This window comes from Rhincodon typus, chromosome 40 (genome assembly GCF_021869965.1).
Source record: "Rhincodon typus isolate 14 chromosome 40, sRhiTyp1.1, whole genome shotgun sequence".
Lineage (NCBI taxonomy): Eukaryota > Metazoa > Chordata > Chondrichthyes > Orectolobiformes > Rhincodontidae > Rhincodon > Rhincodon typus.
The window spans coordinates 7,644,580-7,668,675 of NC_063371.1; the positions used below are offsets into that span (position 1 = coordinate 7,644,580).

Below are 24,096 nucleotides of genomic sequence, written 5' to 3' on the forward strand. Positions count from 1 at the left end.
CTCATCCCGCCCCCTTGACCTGTCCGTCCTCCCTGGACTGACCTATCCCCTTCCTAACTCCCTACCTACACTCACCTTTACTGGCTCCATCCTCGCCTCTTCGACGTGTTTGTTTCCTCTCCACCTATCCTCTCCTCTATCCCTCTTCTATCCGCCTCCCACTCTCTCCCTATTTATTTCAAAACCCCCTTGCCCTCCCCCTTTTCTGATGAAGGGTCTCGGCCCGAAACGTCAGCCTCTCTGCTCCTATGATGCTGCTTGGCCTGCTGTGTGCATCCAGCCCTGCACCTTGTTGTCTAGGATTAGGTTATTGAGTTGGACAACTAACCATGATCGTGGTAAATGGCGTAGCAGACTCAAATGGTCGACTGGTGGTCTCCTCCTCCTATCTTCTGTGTTTCCATGCACCGACCAATGAAGGCAAGGGTTCCAAATGCTGCTTTCACCTGTGACTCCACTTTTAAGGAAATATGCATTTGCACCCTGTGGTTTACATTTGGCATCACTGCCCAGGCTTCTATTATTAACTGTACAGCATCCTGCCCAAAATACAACACCTCACATTTCTCTCAATTTAACTCCATCTGCCACTCTTCAGCCCATCGGTCCATCTGATCAAGGTCCCCTTGTACTGTGAGATATATAGGAAAGTGAGACTGAATAGAAATATCGTGTGCAGCCTGATAATGTTATTTAGCTGTGTTGACCTTGGACTCTGAACCACAGTCTGGACAAGTAACAGTTAAAAGATCCCGTGTATTAACGTTTGATGTGCGGTGTGGGAGGAGTACCCCATGGCGAACATTCATCTCTCCCTGCATAGCCGTGAGCAGAAAATTGGATTTGTTCTGGAGCAAAGTCGACTTGCTGAGTCTCTCCAGCGACTTTGGCTTTTGTTTCGAATTTACAGAATCCGCAGTTATTTTGAAAACCGAAAGAACTGCAGATGCTGTAAACCAGGATCAAAAACAGAAGTTGCTTGAAAAGGCCTGGAGTTCTGAGGAAGGGTCGGCGGACCCGAAACGTTAAAACTCCGATTTTTTTTTCCTTCATCGATGCGACCAGACCTAGAGATAACAAGGTGTAGAGCTGGATGAACACAGCAGGCCAAGCGGCATCAGAGGAGCAGGAAGGCTGACGTTTCGGGCCTAGACCCTTCAGCTTTTTCCAGCAACTTTTGTTTTGGTTCCGCAGTTATTTTGATTTATCTTCGTACATCTAGTCATGCTTGCAAGTGTGAAAAAAAAGCGGTTGGATTTCGCGCTGACACAACTTTAAAACCCGGGGGATAAAAGTAATTTTAAACCGTGACCGAGGAGACAGGGCCTGGCACTGACAGGAGCAGATGAGTGACTATTTTCCCTGTTCTTCTCCGCGCGCCCCCAAACTTCAAACTGCAGCACGTGATCCGGGCCGCCAACGGTCGCCTTTGTCAAGCTTCGCTCCCACTGGTTGGAACCGTCCTCACGTGACCTTTTTGCCCCCCGTCTCATTGGCTTGCTTCGAATCCCGCCGGCCCTGTCCCAATATTTTCCTTTCTCGAGCCATGAAGTGAATAGGAATCGCCTCACATCGTAGAAATTACTTTGTTTTCCCCCCAGCTGGGGATTGGAAATGAGAAGGGTTCGTGGTCGACGGTGGGTGTTTTTTTGCCCGTGGAAATTTTAACGGCGGTCGGGGGAGGAGTGGCTGCCAATGGATGCCGTTTGCATCGATCAAAGCGTTTATTTCCAGTCTTGTGAGGATTAGTAAAATACCGCGCCACGTAGAAATTTGAAATGATGTTTTAAAAAAAACAATTAGTTTGGAAAAATATAGCAGGTCTGGTGGCGAGAAAAGTAAGAGTTTACGACTCAGGACCCCCAAAATTGACTGTGCTAGTACCAGACCGGCTGCTTAGTTGCAGCCTTCGTTTCGCTTTCCACTGAAGCTGTTTTTCTCCGAGATTTTTCAGTGTTTGGTTCCGAGCAAGAGGAATAATGGGGTGTAATGTTAAACTTTGTTTCTCTTCACAGACACTGCCGGAGCTGCTGAATTTCTCCAATGTTTGTTTAGATCGCCGAGTGTCTGCTGTTCTGATTCTGACTGCATTCCCCTGAACCTGATGTCTCCGGGCTTTGATGGTAAGCCCTGGTATTCCCTTTCTCATCAGATAATGCTTTGGTCCAGTGTTTCAAATGTGACGCGAGATGGTTTGAAGGACCTTGCTGAAGTTAAACTGATGTCATTTTGTGGTTCAGTCTCTGGAACAGGACTTAAGTGACGGCGATAGAATCATTAGGCTATCTAGGTCCTAGGTCATGGTTTTGGGTACTGGGGTTCGAATGTGAAATGAAGTTGAATTCAGTTAAAAATCAGTAATTCCCAAGTCTAATTATGACCATGAATCCATAATCAATGTCAAAAAAAGCCATCTGGTTCAGTCATATCTTTTAGGGAAGGAAATGGCAGTATCTCCCTGGTCTGATCTATATGTGACTGCATACCCACAGCAATGTCGTTGATTCTTGGAGTTAGTAATGGGTATTAAATGGTGGCCTGCCCAAAGATGTCTCTATCCTGTGAATGAACATCAAACAAATGAATCAGTTGCAATATTTATCCCTGATGCCACTGTTCCACATTAGTAGGTTCAAATCTTGAATGTAACAGCTTGCAGAGCTAATGGTCCTGTTAGAATGAGATAATGTTTCAGACGGCCTTAATGGACATTGCATCAATTGCTGTTGACAGCCTCTGTTGTCATTATAATTTCTTTGTATTTATCAAGCAGTAGCCTGTTTGTGTTTGTTTTTAAGAGTCCAGGCAAATATGGAGCATAACAGGTGTTCAAGTTGGATTGAAAGCTATCAGGATGAGTTTGTCTCTGCATTGGAGTCAAAGCCATTATTTGGAAGGTTTGTAAATTTTCAACAAATTATGCTTAATTGATTGTGTTGTGGACCACACTAAACACCCTCAAAATATGTTAAGACCGTAGTCTACACCCTAACTTTTTCTTATTTTAATGGTGATTGAAAGGTGTGTGTTCTAGATAGAATTTGATTGGTGAAACTACCAGGCTTGAAAGAAAACACTTTATTCATACACCATAATTAAAATACAGACAAAATAAAAGGAAAAGAATTCGTTTCACTCTAACTGTATCAAAATGCTGAACCAAATGATATATATGAACTACTACTTAATTGTTCCAAAGTAGGGTGGCTCGGTGGTTAGCACTGCTGGCTCACAGCGCCAGGGACTTGGGTTCGATTCCACCCTCGGGGAAACCTGTCTGAGTGGAGTTTGCACATTCTCTCTGTTTCTGCGTGGGTTTCCTCTGGATGCTCCGGTTTCCTCCCACAGTCCAAAGATGTGCAGGTTAGGTGGATTGGCAGTGCTAAATTATCCGTAGTGTTCTGGGATGTGTAGATTAGGTGGGTTATAGGAGTATGGGTTTGGGTGGGATGCTCCAAGGGTCGGTGTGGACCTGTTGGGCCGAAGGGCCTGTTCCAACACTGTAGGGATTCTAAGATAGAATCTATGATTCCAGTCACATCCCATAAATGCACTATTTGGCAAAAGCAAATTCAGTAAAATGCATTGTCTCAGATGCAATTCTAGCAGCAGGAAGAGAACTCCAGCTTTTAGCAGCAACAGAGGGAGGAATAAGCACTTCCACATTGATCTTCAAGACCCAAGCACTGCTGCTGAAGGCTAAAACTTCAAAAGATCCAAGTTTTGTAGGAGCTTGACCCCACCAATTCAGGCTGCTTCTATTATTGCAACTTCCTAAAAAGAACCCAAGGCCTCACAAGTTGTTTAGTTTATTGGCTTTGGAACAGATTGCTCGCCACCTTTGTCTCAACCTTTTCTCATTAAGAGGACAAAATACAACTCTTAAAGCCATAGTATCAAATGTGTTGTGAAACTTGAAAGCGTTCGGAAAAGGTTTACAAGGATGTTGCCAGGGTTGGAGGGCTTGAACTGCAGACAGAGGCTGAATAGGTTGGGGCTCTTTTCCCTGGAGCGTCCAAGGCTGAGGGGTGACCTTTATAGAGGTTTAAAAAAATCATGAGGGGCATGGATAGGGTGAATAGTCAAGGTCTTTTGCCCAGGGTAGGGCAGTCTAAAATTAGAGGGCGTAGGTTTAAAGTGAGAGTGAAAAGATTTTTAAAAAGTCCTAAGGGGGGCAACTTCCTCATGGAGAGGGTAGTGTGTGTATGGAAGGAGCTGCCAGAGGAAGTGATGGAGGTTGGTACACTGAAAACATTTAAAAGGCACCTGTATGGGTATATGAAGAGGAAGGATTTAAAGGGATATGAGCCAAATGCTGGCAAATGGGACAAGATCTATCTCGGATGTCTGGCTGGCGTGGACGAGTTGGACCAAAGGGTCTATTTCGTGCTATTTTACTCTGACTGAATGTGGCATGACTGCAGAACTTGAATCTGATGCTTAGCTCTGTCCATCATATGCTGCTGTGGTGTTTGGTGCTCAAGGAGTCCTGTTGGGTCATTCCCCCAGCTTGATACTTTGTTTTTTGGTATGTCTGGTGTTAATCATTGCATTGCCTCCTGCCCTCTCCATTGAACCAGGGTTGATTCTTGTTCGGATGCTATATGTTTAGTGGGGGATATGCTAGATAATGAGATTGCAGATTGTGGTGGAGTACAACTCTGCTGCTGTTGATGGCTCAGCATGTTACGGATGCCAGTTTTGAGTTATTAGATCTGTTTGAAGTTTCTCCCAATTACCTCGGTGATCGTGTGACACAACACGATGGGCGGTATTCTCAATGTGAAGGCAGATCCACAAAGACTGTGTAGTGGTCACTGTTACTGTCATTGACAGATGCATCTGCACCTAGCAGATCGGTAAGGATGAGTTTAAGTTTGTTTTTCCCTTTTGTTGGTTCCCTCACCACCTGCCGTAGAACTGGTCCAGCTGTTATGTCTTTTAGAACCAGAACAGCTCTAGCAGCAATGCTGCTGCTGAGCTGCTCTTAAAATCCCCCAACCAGAGTACATTCTGTGCCCTTGGTGCTTCCTCCAAGTGGAGGACTACTGATTCATCAGCTGAGGGAGCACGGTGAGTGGTAATCAGCAGGAGATTTCCATTCCCATGTTTAACCTGAAGCCAAGAGAGTTAATGGGTTCTGAAGTCAATGTTTATGATACATGGGTGAAGCCCTCCTGACTGCATACTACTGCGCTGCTGTGTCTGCTGGGTCTGTCCTGCCAGTGGGACAGTGATGTGAATCACACTTGACAGATAATTTCAGGCTGTTATTTGACTTGCCTATGAGTCAGCTCTCCCCATTTAGGCATGATCCTCCAGGTGTTCGACAGTGCTGTGTTTTGCTGGTGTTGTTTCAGGTGCCAAGGTCGATGGCAGGTGGTCTTTTCAATTTCATTTGTTTTGAAACTTTGTCGTAATCGTTACAATTGAATAGCTTACTCGGCCCCTTAAGAGGAGAGTTGAGAGTCGGTGACATTCCTGTTGCTCTGGAGTTACTGAAATGCCTGAATTGCTAAGGTCTTTTTGCAGAACTCAGAATTTTGAGACAGAAATCAAGAATTTGTCCTAGAGATGGTAGGAACTGCAGATGCTGGAGAATCTAAGATAACAAGGTGTAGAGCTGGATGAACACAGCAGGCCAAGCAGCATCAGAGGAGCAGGAAGGCTGAGGTTTCGGGCCTTGACCCTTCTTCTGAAGGGTCTTCTTCTACCCTTCTTCTACACCTTGTTATCTAAGAATTTGTCCTTTTTTGTTTTGGAATTAGGGTGAGTGATTATTGTAATGTTCTGATTTTTACTGTATAGCTTTGTGTGTCTTCATCCACAGGATTGAGAACCAGGATTTAGAAGCCTTCACTTCAGCGTCTGCCAGGGATGCAAAAACGCAAGTATGTTGTTTTAATGCTGTCAATGGTTCTCTGACTCTGAATAAAATTTGAGACACAGTTGCGCAACAGTCATGGTATGAAGCCAGGATGACTGGTGCTTGGTGCACTAGCTGTTTGAGCCAAAACCATAGAGGTGATGTTACAATAGGTTTCTGACAAGGGCCAGTGAGGGAAAAGTGATTTGTTCATTGACCATTCCATGAGTAGCTTTTAAAAGGTTGTATGAGTGTTATCAAATTAGGGTGTGTTTAGGCTTGGCTTTGATTTTATTTTTCTTTTGTCAAACAGCTTGGTCATGTTCATGACGTGAGTGCTTAGTAATTTGCTGCTGCACTGCTTCAGTAAGAGTCTGTGACAAAAGAAGCAATACATGTCAAGTGCCCCTCCACAATTTCTATGCTGTTTTGCGAGTCTCCACAACAGGATCTGAAAATCTGTTTGCAGTGAACTTATAAAATTAATCATGTTCGAGCAGTTGCACCTATTCTTTTAACACTTGTAATATGTTCTTAAAAATGGTGTGCTGGTTGAACATATGCAAGATGAAAAAGACTTTGCCTTGGAAAACATGGCAAAGGATTGATTATGTTCTTAATGGGTAAGTTTTGGCTAAAAACCTACTTAGATAATTTAATTCACTGTGGTAGTGCATATTTGCAGTTTGATTCAGTGATGTCAATGTACACTTCTACAGCAGGTGTGATTTTAACCAGTCAGGGACACTATCACTGCACCACAAGAGACCCCAGTTTTGTCCCTTGACTGTAACCGCCTCATTCGAGGGTAGGGTGGATGGTTCAATCACTGTCGTTCTTGTCACCAAGTAGAAGCAATTATACTGTGCTGCCTTGTGCGTGGTGGTCTTATTCATGATATGCAGAGCTCAGCAGAGGAGGAAAAAGTGGGTGATGTAGCGTCAGCTGTGGGATGATGACCAGGGCTGGGAGAAGTGCAGTGAGCATGAGATGTTAAGAAGAGAGGTTGGTGAGACGTTGCGTTGAGAGAAATGTTTCCTGCTTGGTTATGTGCTCACTGGCCTCCAGTGTGCTGCTGTAACTTATGATTGAAGTTGTGCAGTCTTTGCACTTAAATGGAGTGAGGAGATTTGGTTAGTTTGGCCCATTCCGTTAAGTTCTAGTGGTGCTAAGGTGAAATGCATTGAGAATACCCTTGAAATCAGCAATGTGCTTATGTGACTGACAATGGCCTATAACATTGTCATCCTGCTACATTCTAGTTGTGTTCAATGTGATCATTAAACACCGTCACTTGTGCTGGCCTGCTTTGATTTAAAGCAGCTCAGAAGCAGAATGATACTCCCTGCAACAAAGTAAATATATAACTTCTGAGAGCAATTACACAGACTATATTTGGAGCTAGGATAACATGGGAATTGAAATGATGTCATGACTTCAAGATCACCCTGCATACTCCCCAAATCCAAAAACAGAGTTAAAAACACATTTACATTTCACGAGAGGCAAGGATGTGCCGGGTTTGTTCGTTTTTTTTTTTTTGGAATGCCCCTGAGTTGTTGTGGAGATTACCACTGATTCCGTTTTTTTGCATCTTCCCATGAAGATATTGTGTTTCACTGCAGTTATTGGCTTAATACTATTGAGTCGTTGAACTCTCTTCCCCTCCCTCAGCTCCCGTTTAATGCTTAAAAGGTTTTACATTGCAATGGTTTTGTGACTTTTACCAGTCTGAAGTGAACAATAATGTTTGGGAAATCATGGTGTCTGCCGCCAACTGGAACAATCTCCTTGAGTTCAATCAGTGAATGTCTGGCCATTTTACTGACTGATTAGCTGCCTCAATGGGTTTTTGCTTGAGTTGTGTCCGGTTTGCATTCGGTATTGAATTGAATAAATTCTGACCTGCAATAAAAATGAAGACCAAATGAAGCTTTAAGCACTGTGCCTTGGTTTTATCCTTGAGACTGCTTTGAGGAGAATTATGTTCGTTGTGCGCACAATTGTCTGAGGGTGAGATATTTAATTTAGTATTTTTCAGTGCTCCTCAGAAACTTAACTTCTCAAACACAAATTAATTTGTTGCAACAGCCTTGTTGTCAACACATCGAGTCCTGTGTTGTGACTCAAGTTGATTTAGAGTTCAGTAGATTTCGGGTCAATGCCACTGGACCGCTTGGTTTCTGTGCACTTTGCATCTTTTCTAGATAGAAGCAAAGAACCACTGTGGTCCAATGGTTATGGTCTTTACCTCTGAGCCTGCAGAGCCAGGTTGAAGATCCACCTAACCCCCATCCATGGCATGTTTGGCCAGGTTCATTGGGGAAAAACAAATTTTAAAGTTGCTCCAAAAGGTGAATAGGTGTCATTTAACAGATGTGAACACAAGTGGTTATTTCAAAAGAAGGCCAAGTTAAACTCCATAGTTAAGGGCCCTTGTGATACAGTGGCAGTGTCCCTATTTTTGGACCAAGACATTTAGGTTGAGTCCCATCTGCTTTAGAGGTATGTCAGAACAACTCTGGCCAGGTCAGTTGTAAAAGTTCAAAAACCCAATAGTTGGGGGCTGGATGGCACAGTGGCACTGAACCATGAAGCCCAGATTCATTCCCACCTGAATCAGAAGTGTTATGTAATATTACTGAAATAAATAAAACCCAACAGTATTCATTGAAACATGAGGTTTATTTAATTCTGAATGTTTGTTTTGGTGTGCATCTTTACATCTGAATTACTGTCATAATAGGAGGATCTTTCATTGAAAAGTCATCAACCGAAGAAGGCAAGGAGGAATGCATCTGGTAGAGTACAAAAGTTTACTAATTTTGAACATTTACTTTTATACAGTGCTGTATCAAGTCTCTAGTGCAGTGAGTTATTTTGGATCATAATGATAATGTACTCAGTTCCTGATGTAGTCATTCATTTCAGTTCATAATGTTTCCTAGTTTCGTGCCAAATATTTGTCAGCGGAACGTGATGCATTTATTTTCTTCTTGTACCTGAAAGATGACATTGCTGAGATGCTGTGTTTCTTCAGTACTGAACTGGGATGGGAGGAAATTTTGTGTGCATATTTATGCCATTATCAAAAAGATACCTTGTAGTTGCTGTACTGAGTTTCAGCAATGTGGATGTTTTGGTATGCAACAGATTTTGGACTTGATTGCTTGGATTTGTGGGGACTTTGAAGAGAAGTTCATATCGTGTGGGTTTTGAAATATCATGTACAGACAATAACTGAAACTTTGTTCCATTTTGGATACCATGTGTAGTTAGTACACGAGGAAGCTGTGGGGGGAAACTAATTGCTGTAATGCAGGGAGAAGGGATGTACTTAGACTGACTCCACCCCATCTTCAGTTCTTCGAAAATTTCATCATGTCAATTGTGATGTCAAATTTAGCTTTTTATAATACCCCTCTGAGATTCGCTGGCATATTTTAGGAAGCTAAAGGTACCACATAAACTTGGGTTGTTGCACATTTTTGGAACATTTGAGAAAGCCTAAAACTTGAACAAACATTGAGATGGGTCAGAATCTTTAAGATGAATCCAAGCGGGTTTCTTGAAGCTATATGTAGATAGTGCAGTGAGGCAAGGGGCCACATTAGACTTTGGGGACTGACTGTGCCCAGGTGTTCCAAGTTTCAGTGCGGTAGCATTTTGTGAACAGTAGTCATAATTCTGTTAAGTTTTAAGATTGTTATGGATAAGGATATAACTGGTCCTTGGGTAAAAGTGTGAAATTGGAGGAGGGCTAGTTGTAACAGTACTTGGCAGGAACTGGCAAAATTAGATTGAGGGTGGCTGTTTGAGGATACTTCCACATCTGATAGGTGGGAAATTTCTAAAGGTCAATTGAGCAGAGTTCACGACCAGCATCTTGCTGTGAAGATGAAAAATAACAATGGTGAGTTTCGGGAACCCTGGATGATGAGAGAGGTTCAAAGTTTAGTCAAAAAAAAAAAGGCTATGTAGGTTTTAGGAAACAGATATCCTTGAGGTATATGACAGAAGCAGAAAAGAGCTGAAACATGGCATTAGGATAGCTAAAAGGGCCCACAAATTATCTGTGGCGAGTAGGATTAAGGAGAATCCCATGGTGTTTCATATGGATATTAAGAGCACAGTTAGGTAAAAGTTGGACCATTCAAGGTCAAAAGAGGGAATTTATGCATCGAGCCAAAGGAAATGGATGAGGTCCTTAATGAGTACTTGGCATTGGTATTCACCAAGGAGAAGGATATGGATGGTGCTCAGTTCGGAGAGTGGTATGTTGATGCTCTGGGGCATGTCGATATTATGAAGGAGGTCTTGGGTGCCTCGATAAACATGAAGGTTGATATGTCTGCAAGGCCTAATGGATCTATGCCACAGTACTGAGGGAGGCAAGGGAGCAGATTGCTGGGGTCCTGATGGAGATATTTGGATCCTGTTTAGCCACCGGCTGGAGAACAACCAATACTTTTCCTTAGGTTTAAGAAAGGGAGTAAGGATAATCCAGGAAATTATATGCCAGTGAGCATTTGATCAATAGGAGGGAAATTGTTGGAAGAAGATTAGGGGCAGGATTTTGTCACATTTGGAAAAGACTAGCCTTGTTCAGGAAACTATTTTTTTCTGGGGAAGGTCTTGTCTCAGAAATTTGATTGATTGAAGGTCAGGCAGTGAATATTTTCAATGTGGACATTACTAAAGCAGATGGCCAAGTCCCTTATGGCAGGCTGGTCCAGAAGATTAAGTCACATCATATCCACGGTGAATTGCAACTTAGGATTTGGTCACAGATAGGGTAGATATGGAGGGCTGTTTTTCTGACTGGAGGTCAGTGACCAGTGGTATGCTGCAAGAATCAGTGCTGGAACCTTTGTTGCTTCTAATATATGTTCAGGACTTGGATGGAAATGTTGGTGGTCTGATGGGTCAGTTTGACGATGACAAAATTGGACTTGTGGATAGTGAGGAAGATTTTCAATGATACAGCAGAATATAGATAAGTCAGAAAGTTGGGTGGAGAAATGGCTGATGGAATTGAATCTGGAAAAGAATGAGATGATCTCGTCCAAAGCAAGAGGAAAGCATGGAATAAATGGCAGGACCTTCAGAGCATGGATATACAGATGGAACATGGGCCAAGTCCATGGTTCCCTGAAAGTGGCAACACCGGTGGACAAAGCACGAAAGAAGGCATACAGTATGCTTGTTATCTTCATTTGATGCATCAAGTTTGAAAGTTAGCAAGTAATTTTTAGTTAGGCCAACTTTGGAGTTTTGAGTAAAGTTCTGGTCACCACATTATAGGAAAGACTTAGAGGCTTTCGAGAGGGCACTGAAGAGATCTACCACGATACTGCTTGGAATGGAGTGTTTTAGTCATTTTGAGAGATTGAACACATTTGGATTGTTTTCACTGGAGCGTTAGAGGTTGAGGGGTGATGAGAAGTATATAAAATGGTGAGAACCTTGGATAAGGTGAATAGTTGAAGTTTCTTTGTTAGGGCGGAGGTTTCAAATAAATGGGGGGTTGATTTTAGAAGTGAGAGGGATAAAGTTTAAAGGACATGTGAGGTAAGATTCTTATGCAGAGGATGATGGATGCCTGGAATTGCTTCCAGGGAGGTGGAAGACACCGGATAGGAACATTAATCATGAACAAGCAGAGAATAACGTGATGTGAACCATGTGCAGGCAAATAGGATCAGTTCAGAATGGCATCATAGTTTTCAAAACATGGTGGCTGATGAGTCTTTTTCTGAGCTGCATTGTTCTGTGTTCTTTAACTAACTTTGTCTAATTGCAGTTCGTGACATGAAAAAATATTTTCTTTCTGATGAAAGCAAAACTAAATTGAGGCATGATCCTTTGTGTGAAATAACAACATCAACAGTTGAAAACCGATATCAAAGCACTAGGCACCTATTCTATAGAAAACCGTTAAAAGCTGGTAGTAGACTGTGTTTACCATTAAATTTCGAAGAAAAAGAAATATTGAAAGTTGGTAATTTAATGAAGTGTTCGTCCCAAATTTGGCAACCACCGATTGATTATGAAGGATTGTTTGCAACCTCTTCGAGGACCCTTGTAGATAATCCAATTTTAAAAAAATCATTACAGTTCGACCTCCAGTCTGAGTACTCAATTCAGCCTGATGGCTTGCCATGGAGACTCTTTCCTCGAGAAAATCAAGGTAGTGTGGATGTGTCGTGAGTTGATTCAGTTAACTTTGTTTCACTTTAACGCTGTTGATAAAATCGTGAGTATTGGTTTAATGTTCTCAAACGTTGTGTGCTGTGGCCTGCCTGCTTTCATGACATTTTCTCTGTTTCTGCTCCCACTGTTGCTACCCTGACCAGTTTTCTATTTCGGTCTCTGCTGGAGTCTTCCTGCACCACTCCCTGACCTGATGTCTCCTTGAAAAACTGTGTCATTTCCATTTTGGCTGCAATTTTGGATTTGTAGTTAAGTTCTTGGCTCAACAGTGTGGCAAAGGTCATTCTGCTTGCATGCAGCAGCTGCTGCCACAAGAGGGAGCCTGGTTCATTTAAACTTGATCAGGTCAGTGTAATTTTAACATATTCTGACACAGTGGTAGCATCTACTTCTGAAGTCCTGTCTGGTTCGGGGGAGTGGTAGGACATCTGAACAGGTTCATGAGAAAATGTATCTGCAGAACCAATAATAGTTTTTAGTTTGTCTTTCCCTTTGTTAGAACCTCCTGCTTTCAAAGTTTTCATAGTTATGCATGTAAGTAGTGAGGAATCAACACCATGTTAAGCTAATGTTTTTGTTGAAAGTTGACAAATGTCAAGGATTACCTTGAGGCACTGTATTCATTTTAATTTGATACATTTTATTTTTCAAGCAATTTTGGGCAGGAGTACTGATAAAAGATACAGTACTTCAATCAGTTTGTACATTGGTTATTCCCACGGTCAAATGTCTGCAGGAGCCTAGTTCTGGGTTTAATGTGGATTCCTGTGGAAATTGTGTTTGACTTGAAGTTTCTTTCACTCAAACTTGTTCTTCAGGAATACAACCCCATATTTAAGTGAGGACGTTGTGGATTCGAACACTTCCTTAAAATAAAGTGCCGTCATGTACAGGTGCAAGCAACCTTCAGCGCAAACTGCGAGAATGAATTGAAACAGAGTGATTGATTGGAAAATTCACCATTTTCTTTTTCAAAAAGTAATTTGCTAACCTTGGTTGTTTTGTGGCTTGCAGCTTCATGTCCTTCATCAGTCCTCCACTATATTAGCTAATTTACCAATGATACTGTAAATTAACATCACATTATAATGAACAGAGTCACAGTTGAATATAAATGTGTCCTTACTGAAACTGCGACACTTAACAGTTGGAGTGGCAAGAACGTTTAGTAGCAGGAACAGTGACCATCCCAAACCCAGTTGCACTGAGAGCAGTTGAAACTTGCACCTGGTTCAAACCTGTGACGGAGCCTAAGCATTCAAACATACTTGTTGTTGAAGTTTGCATTGCTACTTCAAAATTGATTGTATTTCTTATTTATTCTTGTAGGACCAACAGTTCAAACATTGGAGAGAGGTGACAAGGAGAATTCTTTTCAAGTAACACAGAGTGATTACCTTCTGCACAGCATAGTGCAAGTTGGAGAAAATAGTGCAAATAAACAAATAGATGGCCTGATAACAGAGGACAAGGAACAATCCCCTGCTGAGTTCTCAATTTCTACAGAAACATCCTCCACTCTAATGTGTTCTTCAGTGGCCACTGAAAATCAACTGCAAGTCACAGCAGACATATTGAACCTAAAGTCAGCAGGTAATGGAACTGAGCTAAGTGGTGAAATGTCATATGTCTGGCTGTTAACAGTGTTCTGCGAATTGCCACACTTGGCTTTGCTTCCCCTGATCTCGAGAGCAAGAAAATTAACTTGGGTACTTGCTCTTTTTGATTTGATAGTGACAACCTCTGGATATCTGCACCTTTTACAGTTGCAGTAAGACTATTCCACTGATAAGTTAAACCCCCTTGAAATAAGAACCGAAAGAACTGCAGATGCTGTAAATCAGGAGCTAAAACAGAAGTTGCTGGAAAAGCTCAGCAGGACTGGCCGCTTCTGTGAAGAAAAAAAATCAAAGTTAATGCTTCAGTTCCTCAGAAAGAATGGTAACTGGGAAAACGACAGTTTATATGCAGAAAATAGGGAGGGGGAACCAACTCTTCTTTCCTCTCTTTAGGCTCTATCCTATCATTTACTCCCTACCCCATCCCCCTCCCTATTTTCTGCATATAACCTGACGTTAACCCAGCTACCATCAGTTCTGAGGAAGGATCACCAGACCCAAGATGTTAACTCGGATCTTTTTTTCACAGATGCTCCCAGTCCTGATGAGCTTTTCCAGCAACTTCTGTTTGTTTTTTTTTTTGTCCCTTGAAGTAAGCACCAGAATTCCATTCACATGCCTGCTGTATCTGTGTGTTAGCTTTCGATGTTTGGTGCACATGTACTCCCAAGTCCCTGGTGTTGGAGTTGTCTGCAGTTTTTTTTCGATTGTAAATAATATTCTGTTCTTTTGTTTACAACTTCACGTTTTCCTGATGTTATAACCCCTGTAACGCCCATGGGGCCTACTTATCTACCCAGCTTGTAGAGATTCTCTTGTGGCACAGTGGTCATGTCCATACCCCTAGATCAGAAGGCCTGGGTTCAAGTCCCACCTGCTTCAGAAGTGTGTAGTTACATGTCTGTGAGATACATGGTAATACATTTGAGCAAGCTGATTAAAAATATCTGCATAGCTATTGGAAGATGAATAAGCAGTTACTTCAAAAGATCATCAAGCAGACTTGGGAAGAGCTGTTCTGATGCAGTGTTAGTGTTTTTACCTCCTGGGCTGTTGAGGCCGTGTTTGAGTTCCATGTGTTCCAGAGGTATTGTTATGGACCAAACCAAACTCCCTTCAAATATATCAAGGAAATAGCAAAGATCCTAACTTTTCTTTCTTAAAGACAAGTGTAATGTGCTGTCTTCCAGATGTAATTCAGTTGGTTGCACTACTTGCCTTTACGCAAAACCACTGTATTCTTGGTCTACAGTTAAATAAAAATGAAAGAGGAATTAGTCAAACCTAAACTGCATTGGAAAATTTAACACAATAACAGATTATCTCATGAGTAAACAGCACTGTTCCAATATAGTAGCATCACGTAAACACAATCTTGGCAAAGGCAAATGCAGTAAAATAGATTGTCTCACGTGTGATTCTGGCAACAGGAAGAGAATCCAATCTTCTGGCTTGTAACCAAGACACAGATGTAGCAGCTAAATGACCAGCTTCAAAAACCCCCGCAGCCATTGAAAGTAAACTAAAATCCAAGCTCTGGATGCCTCACTCCACCCATTCAGGTTGGTTCTGTTGTTGCCGCTTTGGAAAAAGAAACCCAAGTCAGGACAAGCTGTTAATTTTATTGGCTTGGAGCAGATTGCTCTCAGCTCTGTCTTGACCTCTAGCGACAAGAAAACTCAGACAGAAAACTAGGATAGAATACAGCTCTTACAGCCATAGTATCATCACAGTATGTAATATCAAGCTCGAACAGGTTAGCTAGGTAAATATCTTAAATTCTTATTGTTTGGCTGTTGTGTGTCAGAGGTCAGCATAGAGCCATACAGCACAGGGCCTTTTGGCCCATTTGTGATACTCCAGTTGAAGAAAAGTAAAGATGTTCCAGAACTGGAATAAGAGGTGGGATAGTTGGAAAAATCCAATGATTTCTGCAGGAATTGTGTTCTGGCATGTCAGCATCCCAGTTCAAATCCACATCTGTCCTGGACCAGATGTGTTCCCCTCAGTAGGAGGTAAGATTTAAAGAAGTCTCAGTAATTTGATAGTGGCGAAAGCCATTCAGTTGTGTCTAAGAGCACTTCTGGACATAAGAAAAATAAAGCCGAACCAGAGATTCGTGTGCAGAACTCTGTCCCAGGCTGGGACTAGCCTGCTTACGCCACAACTAGTGGATCTTATTCTAGTGTTCAGCAAGAGATGTTTGTTTCCAGTCGGGTTTGCTAGTTATTGCACTCATGTTATGTTATACTCCATTTGGCTACCTTTTGCCCACTTACTTAACCTGTCGCTACCTCTCAGTACATTGTTTGTCTCTCACCTTGCTGCTTGCCTTTCCACCTGCTTTCAGGTACACTGCAAATCTGACCGCAATACATTCGATTCCTCCCTCTTAGTCTGGAGAACCGTTACAATCTCACCACCGATCCCTGTGGAACCCCACCACCTTGAACAAGATCCCCATAACAGTCGCTGTTTCCTGCTCATTATCTGTCGATATGCTGCTGAACACCTTCAGGAAGACCAAACACAGTGCATCTACTGGATCCCTTTATCCACACTGGTTGTCACTTCCTTGAGAAATTCCAATAAATTATTTAGACATGCTTACTGTCCTTAAGATTAATATTTTTGTGGAAGTGCTGATAATAGTTCTTTAATAATTGATTCCAACACTTTTTGAACAAGACTTGTTTGGCTAATCGGTCTAAAGTTCCCACGTTTTGCCTCCCTTTTTGAATAATACTCCAGTACTTGTTCAGAACCAATGTGTCCACTGTCTCTGCTGCAGCTTGTAGGATGCGAAGCATCATGACCAGACGACTTAAGTGTCTTTAGCCCCATTAGTTTCGCTAATACTACATCTGTTGTGCTGATGTTAGAATTTAATCCCTACCCTGTATTCTTCAGTATTAATGGGATATTTGATGTATCTTTGAGTGCAAATATCGGGTTAACTCCCCTCCCATTTCATTGTTCCATAAAATTGTCTCCACAGATTGATTTTCTAAGGGCCCTGTGTTCATTTTGTCAATTCTTTTCCTTTTTGTATCTCGAATGAAGCTCTTCTTGTCACTTCTAATGTTCCTTCATTGTTTGTTCCCGTAGTTTCTTTTAATTTCTCCTCCATTGCTGGTTTTTGAGTTTATCTTAGTCTGGCAAGGAAAAGTTTATCTTAGTCTTCAGGACTATTGCTGACTTGTGCCTCCCTTACATGACTTTTCTTTAAACTTAATACTCTCTTCAACTACTTTAGTTAGCCACGGTTAGGTTATCCCTCTCATATAGCCTTATCTCCACAATGGGATATAATTTTGTTGCAAGTCATGAATTACCTCTTTAAATGTCTGCCACTGCTTGCTTACTGCTTATTTCTGCTCCTCTATCTGCCTAATTTACTTTAGCCAACTCTATTCTCGCTTAGTTGTCGGCCTCTTCTTGAAATTAAGAGGAAACGTGATCTGACAGCGTAGTTTGCAAAATACACAATATAAAATAACACACTAACAAAATAATGGAGCTTAGCAATATAAGGATTGTCCACTGGGAAGTAATATCTGATTTGCTGTCCTATCATCATGGCTACAACACAGAAGGTGTTTACTCAAATCATGCCATCTACACCTGGCCTCTATGAGCGGCGTTGAACTATTCCCAATGAGCTGTGTTCAAAATTTGGAGGGGTGTGGACAGAGTGGATAGTGCAAAATGGTTCTCCTCCAGGGAATGGAGAACAAGGAGACCAAACTTGAAATAATTCGCAAATTATCCGAATCAACTTGATGAAAAGCAGTTTTTTTTTTTTTAACCACAACCAGTGCCAGTACCTGGAATTCTCTCTTCCAGAAGAGAATTGTACAATAATCTAAAGATAAGAGATTTGGAAGACTGAGGAAGGGCAAGTCAATGATTTAGTTACTTTCTTTAATCTATGTTATGTTTGCATATTACTTTGTCAGATCATGGCTTTTACAGATGAAAGGGAAGGGAGTACAAGTAGTCAGTACTTTTTCCAACACAGTGATAATACAAAAATGGTCTTGATGTAATGACAGTATAAAAGTAGAGCATCTCTGAGGCGAAAGGCTGATATTTATCTTTTCCCTTGTGACAATGCCCGTCAGTTGCTGGACCAAAGTAAGGTCGTCACTAAAAATGCCGATTCAAATAACTGAGCTGTGGCAATCCTTCACTTCACCAATGATGTTGGTGCTTTTGCATTTAACTGCCTGAGGTGTGTGGTGAATGTTAAAATTTCCTTAAATTTGTATTCCAGATAAGCCTTCAGCAGCGAGAAAGCGGTTTTCTCGGCGCACGTCTTCTGTTGGAGCCAGAGGATCTCCAGAGACCAATAGCCTTATCTGCTACATAGCCAAACGGAGAATGCAGTCACAGGTATAACTGGCACTGCTGAATTGACACCATATGTTTGTCCTGAATGTTTGTCAGAAAAATGTCCTATGGGACATTGCTCTTTAAACAGTGGCCTCTACATGTTGAACTGATTTGAGCTAGAACAGAATTTGGGTGCTAAATTTATGTTTGGTGTTGCAATTGATCTCTGGGCTGATGTGGACCAGGTGAGCATCTCAGTTTATGGTTCTCACTCCTGATAACTTTGCTGCAACAGGGGTTGATTGCCGAAAATGTGTTGCTTTGCTCATTGTTAATGGTTCAAACAGAAACATGCAGTTAAGCAAGGAGTGAAATTATTGTTCTTGTGTTCATTGAGGAGTGGTTTTTCCATGTTGTGGAATTGAAAGAGTTTCTCCTCAATGTTGTGCAAAACGCCTTCTGAAAGTCCATGTACTCAAGATAAATGGTCCCCTCGTCAAGCTTTTCTGTTACCTCCTCTAAAATCTCCAGCAAGTCAGTTAAAACTGAATTTCTAAAGGGAAAATTTATTTGTTGATTCTTCGGAATCAACCCTCCTTTTTTTTTTTGGTGCAACTCTAAATTTGATCCCGAAAAATGTTTTGTGAAGCTTCCCCAGCACAAGTGAATCTGACTGGTCTAGATTACATTCAAACAGTAAATAGAGAATCAAGAACTTGTTGTGGTACTTGGTTGTCCAATACATGCACATTGTCTAACTGTAATGACTTGGAAATTTTCATTGACCTTATAAACCACCACAAATAATGGAATGTCTGAATTCTTTATAGGGATCCCAGAAAATTGCTCTGCTGAAGAGCAAGATGACTGGATTCATGGATGTGCTTCAAGTTTCAGAACATGATGAGAGGAACATGTCCACTCCAGAGCTCCTGCATCCCTCTGATCTACAGCAAGATGGTAGGTGTAGAATTCCTACCATGTCATAAGCACAGTTTGCAGTGATGTTCTGGAGGTCTGAATCAAGGCCTGGATAACATGGAAATAACACTCCGTTAGTGATGTTGGCTGAGACACTGATGCATAAAGATAAAGCAAGTAAGGATTGTTTTGTTTGTGCTGTTTGCTGTTGTATTTAGAGCATATTTAGCATCATTGGTATGCAAAGGAAAGAAAACCCTCTCTGTGCAGTGTATGTGCACATGTAAACAGAAAAGCAAATAACCTGGCAACCAACTTCACAATTCCCACCGTGCCTTGAGCAATCATTCATCTAAATGTCACGACCTTTCTCTTGCTGAGGAAATTTTGAGATTTCAAATTTAACTTAGTTTTTGAGGCAGATCCAAGGCTTAAACAGAAGCTGAACTGAAAAAGGAACCAGAATATGTACACAGGAACGAAACTGACTCTCTGGTCTTTGAAAGAAGCTGAGGTTTGTAAACCAAAACTCGAAAAACTGGCTCCATTTGAAAAATGTAACAAGGCTGTTGATCAGACTAAGCTGGGTATGGGCAGCAGACATGCAGTCGAAGGAAGCTGAAGAACCAGTCCAACTCCATACTTCATGCCGAGTTGAGCAGGCTCTGCAGTCATTGGTCATTTGTGGTTTAGAATACACCTCTGACGCTGTGCTTTGTGCCATTCCATTGACTGGTAATCAGCAATCATTTCAGTGACAGTTTTTAATTTGTAGAAAGGAACAGGTAGATTGTCAAATGTACTCGCTGTGCCTTCCACCACTGTTTACACTCCAATTTCAATGGAACGGATGTGTGGGTTGGTGGAAATTTGGCACAAAATTGGTTGTTTTCTGATTTACTGAAATTATCAGGAGATCAAATTTTGAAGAACTTGGACTCTGTATGATCACCAAAATGTGACTGGATGGCCTGAAATATGACCTATCTTTGCTTCTGCAATTTAAGCTGCAGTATTCGTCTGCAATTGGCCTGTTAATTCATGTTTAATTCATCTTAATTCTGTATGTTAGATAATAGGTTGGATATTCCTTGCATCTTGTGGATTCTTGTGTATAAAAATTGATCTATTTGAAAGTGGAATCTCATGGATTCAATTTTTCAGCAAATGATGTGGATTTCATTTTTTTAAGAGCACAATTCATGCTCTTGGCTGAGCTGTTAACCTGGACTGAAGGTGTTAAATTACAACATTTTTGCAAATTGGTTTCACATTTGACGCTTACAAGCTTCACTATTCCAGGATATGGTTTTCATGTTTGTTTTCTTAATTGTCTGCTTATTCTTCATTATTCGCATGGATCAGTTTCTGACCTGTATACCACAGTACTTAGTTCTTGATTTTGAATTGATGTATAACCACCCCACAATGAAACAAAGTAATTGGCACTGTCACAGAATCCTACAGTACGGAAGAGGTCCACCAGGTACTGCCAAAAAACATATGACCTACTAGGCCCATAGCTGTGCGTGTTTTGACACTTCAAGAGGTCGTGCAAGAATTTTTTCTAAACGTTGATGTTTCCTGCCTCAACTACCCTCAGACAGTGCATTCCAGACCCCTCCCACCCTCTGGGGTAAAAGAGGTTTTCCTCAAGTTGTCTCCAAATCTCTTGCCTTTCACTTGAAAGTTATGCTCCCTGTTATTGAGGAAGCAGCTGCTTTCTATTCATCCTGTCCATACCTTCAGTAATTGTATGCACCTTTTTTGAAGTGTCCCCCTCAACCTTATCTGCTCCAAGGGAAACAGCCGAATCCTTTTCAGTCACAGCTGAAATGCTCCATTTCCTTTGCACCCCCTCCAGTTGTATGGTGACCAAAAGTGCATACAGTACTCCAGCTGTGGTCTAACCAGAGTTATCAGTCATAGAGCCATAGAGTCCCTACAATGTGGCAACAGGTCCTTCGGCCCAACAAGTCCACAGCGACCCTCAGCATCCCACCCAGACCCATTCCCCTATAACCCACCTAATCTGCACATCCCTGAACACTATGGGCAATTTAGCATGGCCAGTCCACCTAGCCTGCACATCTTTGGATTGTGGGAGGAAACCAGAGCACCTGGAGGAAACCCACGCAGACACGGGGAGAATATGTAAACTCCACACAGACAGTCGCCCGAGGGTGGAATTGAACCCGGGCCCCTGGCACTGTGAGGCAGCCGTGTTAACCACTGAGCTACGGTGCTACCCCGGTTATGTACAACTCCAGCATGACCTGCAATGCTGCTACAATCTATGATATGACTGATGAAGCCTTTATGCTGCCTTAAATACTATATTGACCTGTCCTATCACTTGGAGGGATTTGTGGACAAGCTTCCCAAGATCCCTTTGTTCCTCGTGACTTGCCCTGCATTGAGTACTCTCTTATCTTGTTCCCTCTTTCAAAATGTCCCGTTGCACTCCCACACAATGTTTTACAATGGAGGTTGTGTTAAATTTGCATCAATCCACATGTATGTTTCACAGAGCAACGATACATTGGTTAAAGGTGTGCCCAGTGTGATAGACACATTACTTTTAATCATGAAAAGGACCAAGTAATCGGGTACTAAAAACAGAAAGTTAGCAATAGAAACATCAAAACAGTGGTGATGCTCAGCAGGCAGCATGAGAGACAAGTGAAATTTTTAGGTTGGCGACCTTGAGTCGGTGTAACGTTATTTTGGTGAGAAATTCATGAGTATGCTTCCAGTGAAATTTTAATATTGTCTGGTTGAGCAGTTAATCAGCTTGCGTAAATCCACAAAAAATTCAAATGGTCTTTTTATTTCAGGTACAACTTCTTCAGCACAACGTGATATCCTCTCTTTGAGTGGAAGTAAACCACCACTCGGGAAAAAGGTGACTTTCGGAGAAGAGCTGAGTCCTGAAGTGTTTGATAAAAGGCTACCATCTAACACTCCTTTGCGTAAAGGAGAAACGCCAGTGTGTCGGAACATCTTATTAAGTGAAGGTCCTCCATCTGCTATAAAGCAAATGTCTGTGGCCCAAATCAGTTTGGGAGATGAAATGGTAAATTTGATTGTTGCCTAAGGCCTGTTCAAATTCAGAGAATTTGTTTGTATAATTTGAAGTTTTCCAGTGCAACCATAGAATGGAAAAGTGAAACCTTTTTTTTTCAATTGAGTACGCATTTTGATATTGCCTTTAGCTGAGATTGGGTTCATGTAATTATACACACTTTACATGCTGAAGTAAAAACTGATCATATCGCATGCTGCAAGAAGTGTGTGAAATGTCTAAAGCAAAGGGAAAAACAGATCTTGGGTGAGGAATTTTATGGAGGAAGGTTAATTCAGAGTAGGGCTTGATAAATGTGAAAGGTTAAGGAACAAGCAGTTGGCAGTGAGATTCAGTCTAGTAAATAAAAAATGCACTTAGAGTTAATCAGAAATACAATTTAAAAAAAGGGCACAAAATCACCAAACAAGTTGAGTGTTGTGAAGGAAGTTCTTTGTTTAAAGTCAAATGAAAATGTGCAGTAAGCTGGTAGGTAGTGATTGTGCACTGATTGCTGCAGGAGATTACTGTGTACTTTATTGTTACTTGATGGATGAAACTGGTCTGCGCGACCTCTATCATGTACTTCTTGACAGAGTATGATTTTACTGTAATATGTTTATGTTTAAACATTGGTCGCATGTTTTGGTTTAATTTTAGAAATAGGTCTTTTGAAACTTGTTTTGTGTTGAAAGCTTTCAGATGAGGTATTGCACTTTGATTCAGATATTCACATATTGTCTTGGAAATAGATATACAGGCCTTGGTTTCACATTTGATCTGTTAGCCACATGTCTGCTGCAGTTCAATTGATTCAGTGTTGGAGTGGTTCATTTTGTCATTGTTCTCTTGAAGTTAAACATTGCTGCTCACGCTTTTGACCTTATTTTTATTGACTAAATGGAGTGCAATTATCTAAATTTTTGATAAATGTTTGTGATAGTCTCAGCTAGTTAAAAAGATGTAAAAATGTAATGTTTCCACTTTGAATTCTATTTATTAGAACCCATTCAGTAACATGGCTTACAATGGCAGTGCTTCTGTCAATGAGAAATGCAACAACACATCACTAAAATTGGTGACAAAATTAACAGGTAAGTCACATGAATGTTAATAGTTGTATGTGAATTTGTTGGAAGGCAATAAAACTGAATTGAGGATATCTGGTCGGCATGGATGAGTTGGAGTGAAAGGTCTGTTTCCACGCTGTACAACTCTATGAATCTATGATCCTGAAATATCTTCAAATAGATGTTTAAAATTGATGACTTGTCAGCAGGGGTCACTGGAGCAAGAACTACAAACCTGTGCAGACATGCATCATTTGCAGTATCCCAGATGTTCCTGTCCCACAGAACTTGGAAATTTGAAACAAGTTGCAGAAACCACAAATGAAATCTGGTTGGCCTTGTTCACCACTGTGGTACGCAGTGCAGTTGTTCCTTAAACAGCAAGACATGGTGTGGGGGACTTCTCATGTGGGGTTAAAAAGTCTGTGGAATGAGCTCTGACCTTGAGTTAGAGTCATTTGAGGTTAGTGTGCTGAATCGTTGCAACTGAGATTTGTCATTCTCAGCCATTTTTCAAGCTTTACTGTGACAGTGGATTGAAGAGACCGATTTTAACCCAGACTACCTGTAGTTAGTGTTGTTCCTGGTTGAGGTGGTGCATGATTTCTGAAGGATGGCAGTCACCTGTAGAAGTCACTCCCTGTTTGCTCTTGATGGGTTCTTTAAGGTGTCTGTTACCCAATGTATTTAGGTTATTTTTTTTCAACCCTGGGATGTTGTACTTTGATTATCTTTACCATGAATTTTGCATTCCTAAAGTTTCAGCAGAATTTGTGATTATCACTTTCAGTAATAAACTTGTGGGCTCATGGTCCCAGCTGCTTGTTGCATGAAACAATACAAATATTGCATATCCTGTAGAATTCAAAAGAAGATGGTGCTTATTGGTGTTTTTTTTTTTTTTTTTTTTTTTTTTTTTTTTTTTGGGAACTTTATTCTTCTTTTTATTTTGTTTGTTTTTTAAAACAACAAAAAAAAGAAAAAAAAAAAAAAAAATAAAAACACACA

General features: G+C 41.3%; 1 protein-coding gene across 9 annotated transcripts in view; it reads left to right on the forward strand.

The window, feature by feature from the left end:
• Nucleotides 1-735: 735 nt before the first annotated feature.
• cdca2 (cell division cycle associated 2) overlaps nucleotides 736-24,096 on the forward strand; it is a 47,658-nt gene continuing 24,297 nt past the window's right edge. Inside the window, exons 1-10 of one of the 9 annotated variants that reach the window (XM_048618666.1) lie at nucleotides 736-825; nucleotides 2,016-2,123; nucleotides 2,777-2,897; nucleotides 5,831-5,891; nucleotides 8,613-8,667; nucleotides 13,409-13,672; nucleotides 17,975-18,093; nucleotides 18,864-18,993; nucleotides 21,792-22,030; nucleotides 23,022-23,112. In XM_048618666.1, the coding sequence (XP_048474623.1) occupies nucleotides 795-825; nucleotides 2,016-2,123; nucleotides 2,777-2,897; nucleotides 5,831-5,891; nucleotides 8,613-8,667; nucleotides 13,409-13,672; nucleotides 17,975-18,093; nucleotides 18,864-18,993; nucleotides 21,792-22,030; nucleotides 23,022-23,112 (1,219 nt within the window). In that variant the 5' untranslated portion in view covers nucleotides 736-794. Of the gene's footprint in view, nucleotides 826-1,481; nucleotides 1,638-2,014; nucleotides 2,124-2,776; nucleotides 2,898-5,830; nucleotides 5,892-8,612; nucleotides 8,668-11,983; nucleotides 12,057-12,081; nucleotides 13,058-13,408; nucleotides 13,673-17,974; nucleotides 18,094-18,863; nucleotides 18,994-21,791; nucleotides 22,031-23,021; nucleotides 23,113-24,096 lie in introns of those variants that run through there. The other 8 variants (XM_048618669.1, XM_048618667.1, XM_048618668.1 and 5 more) reach the window with 8 other exon arrangements.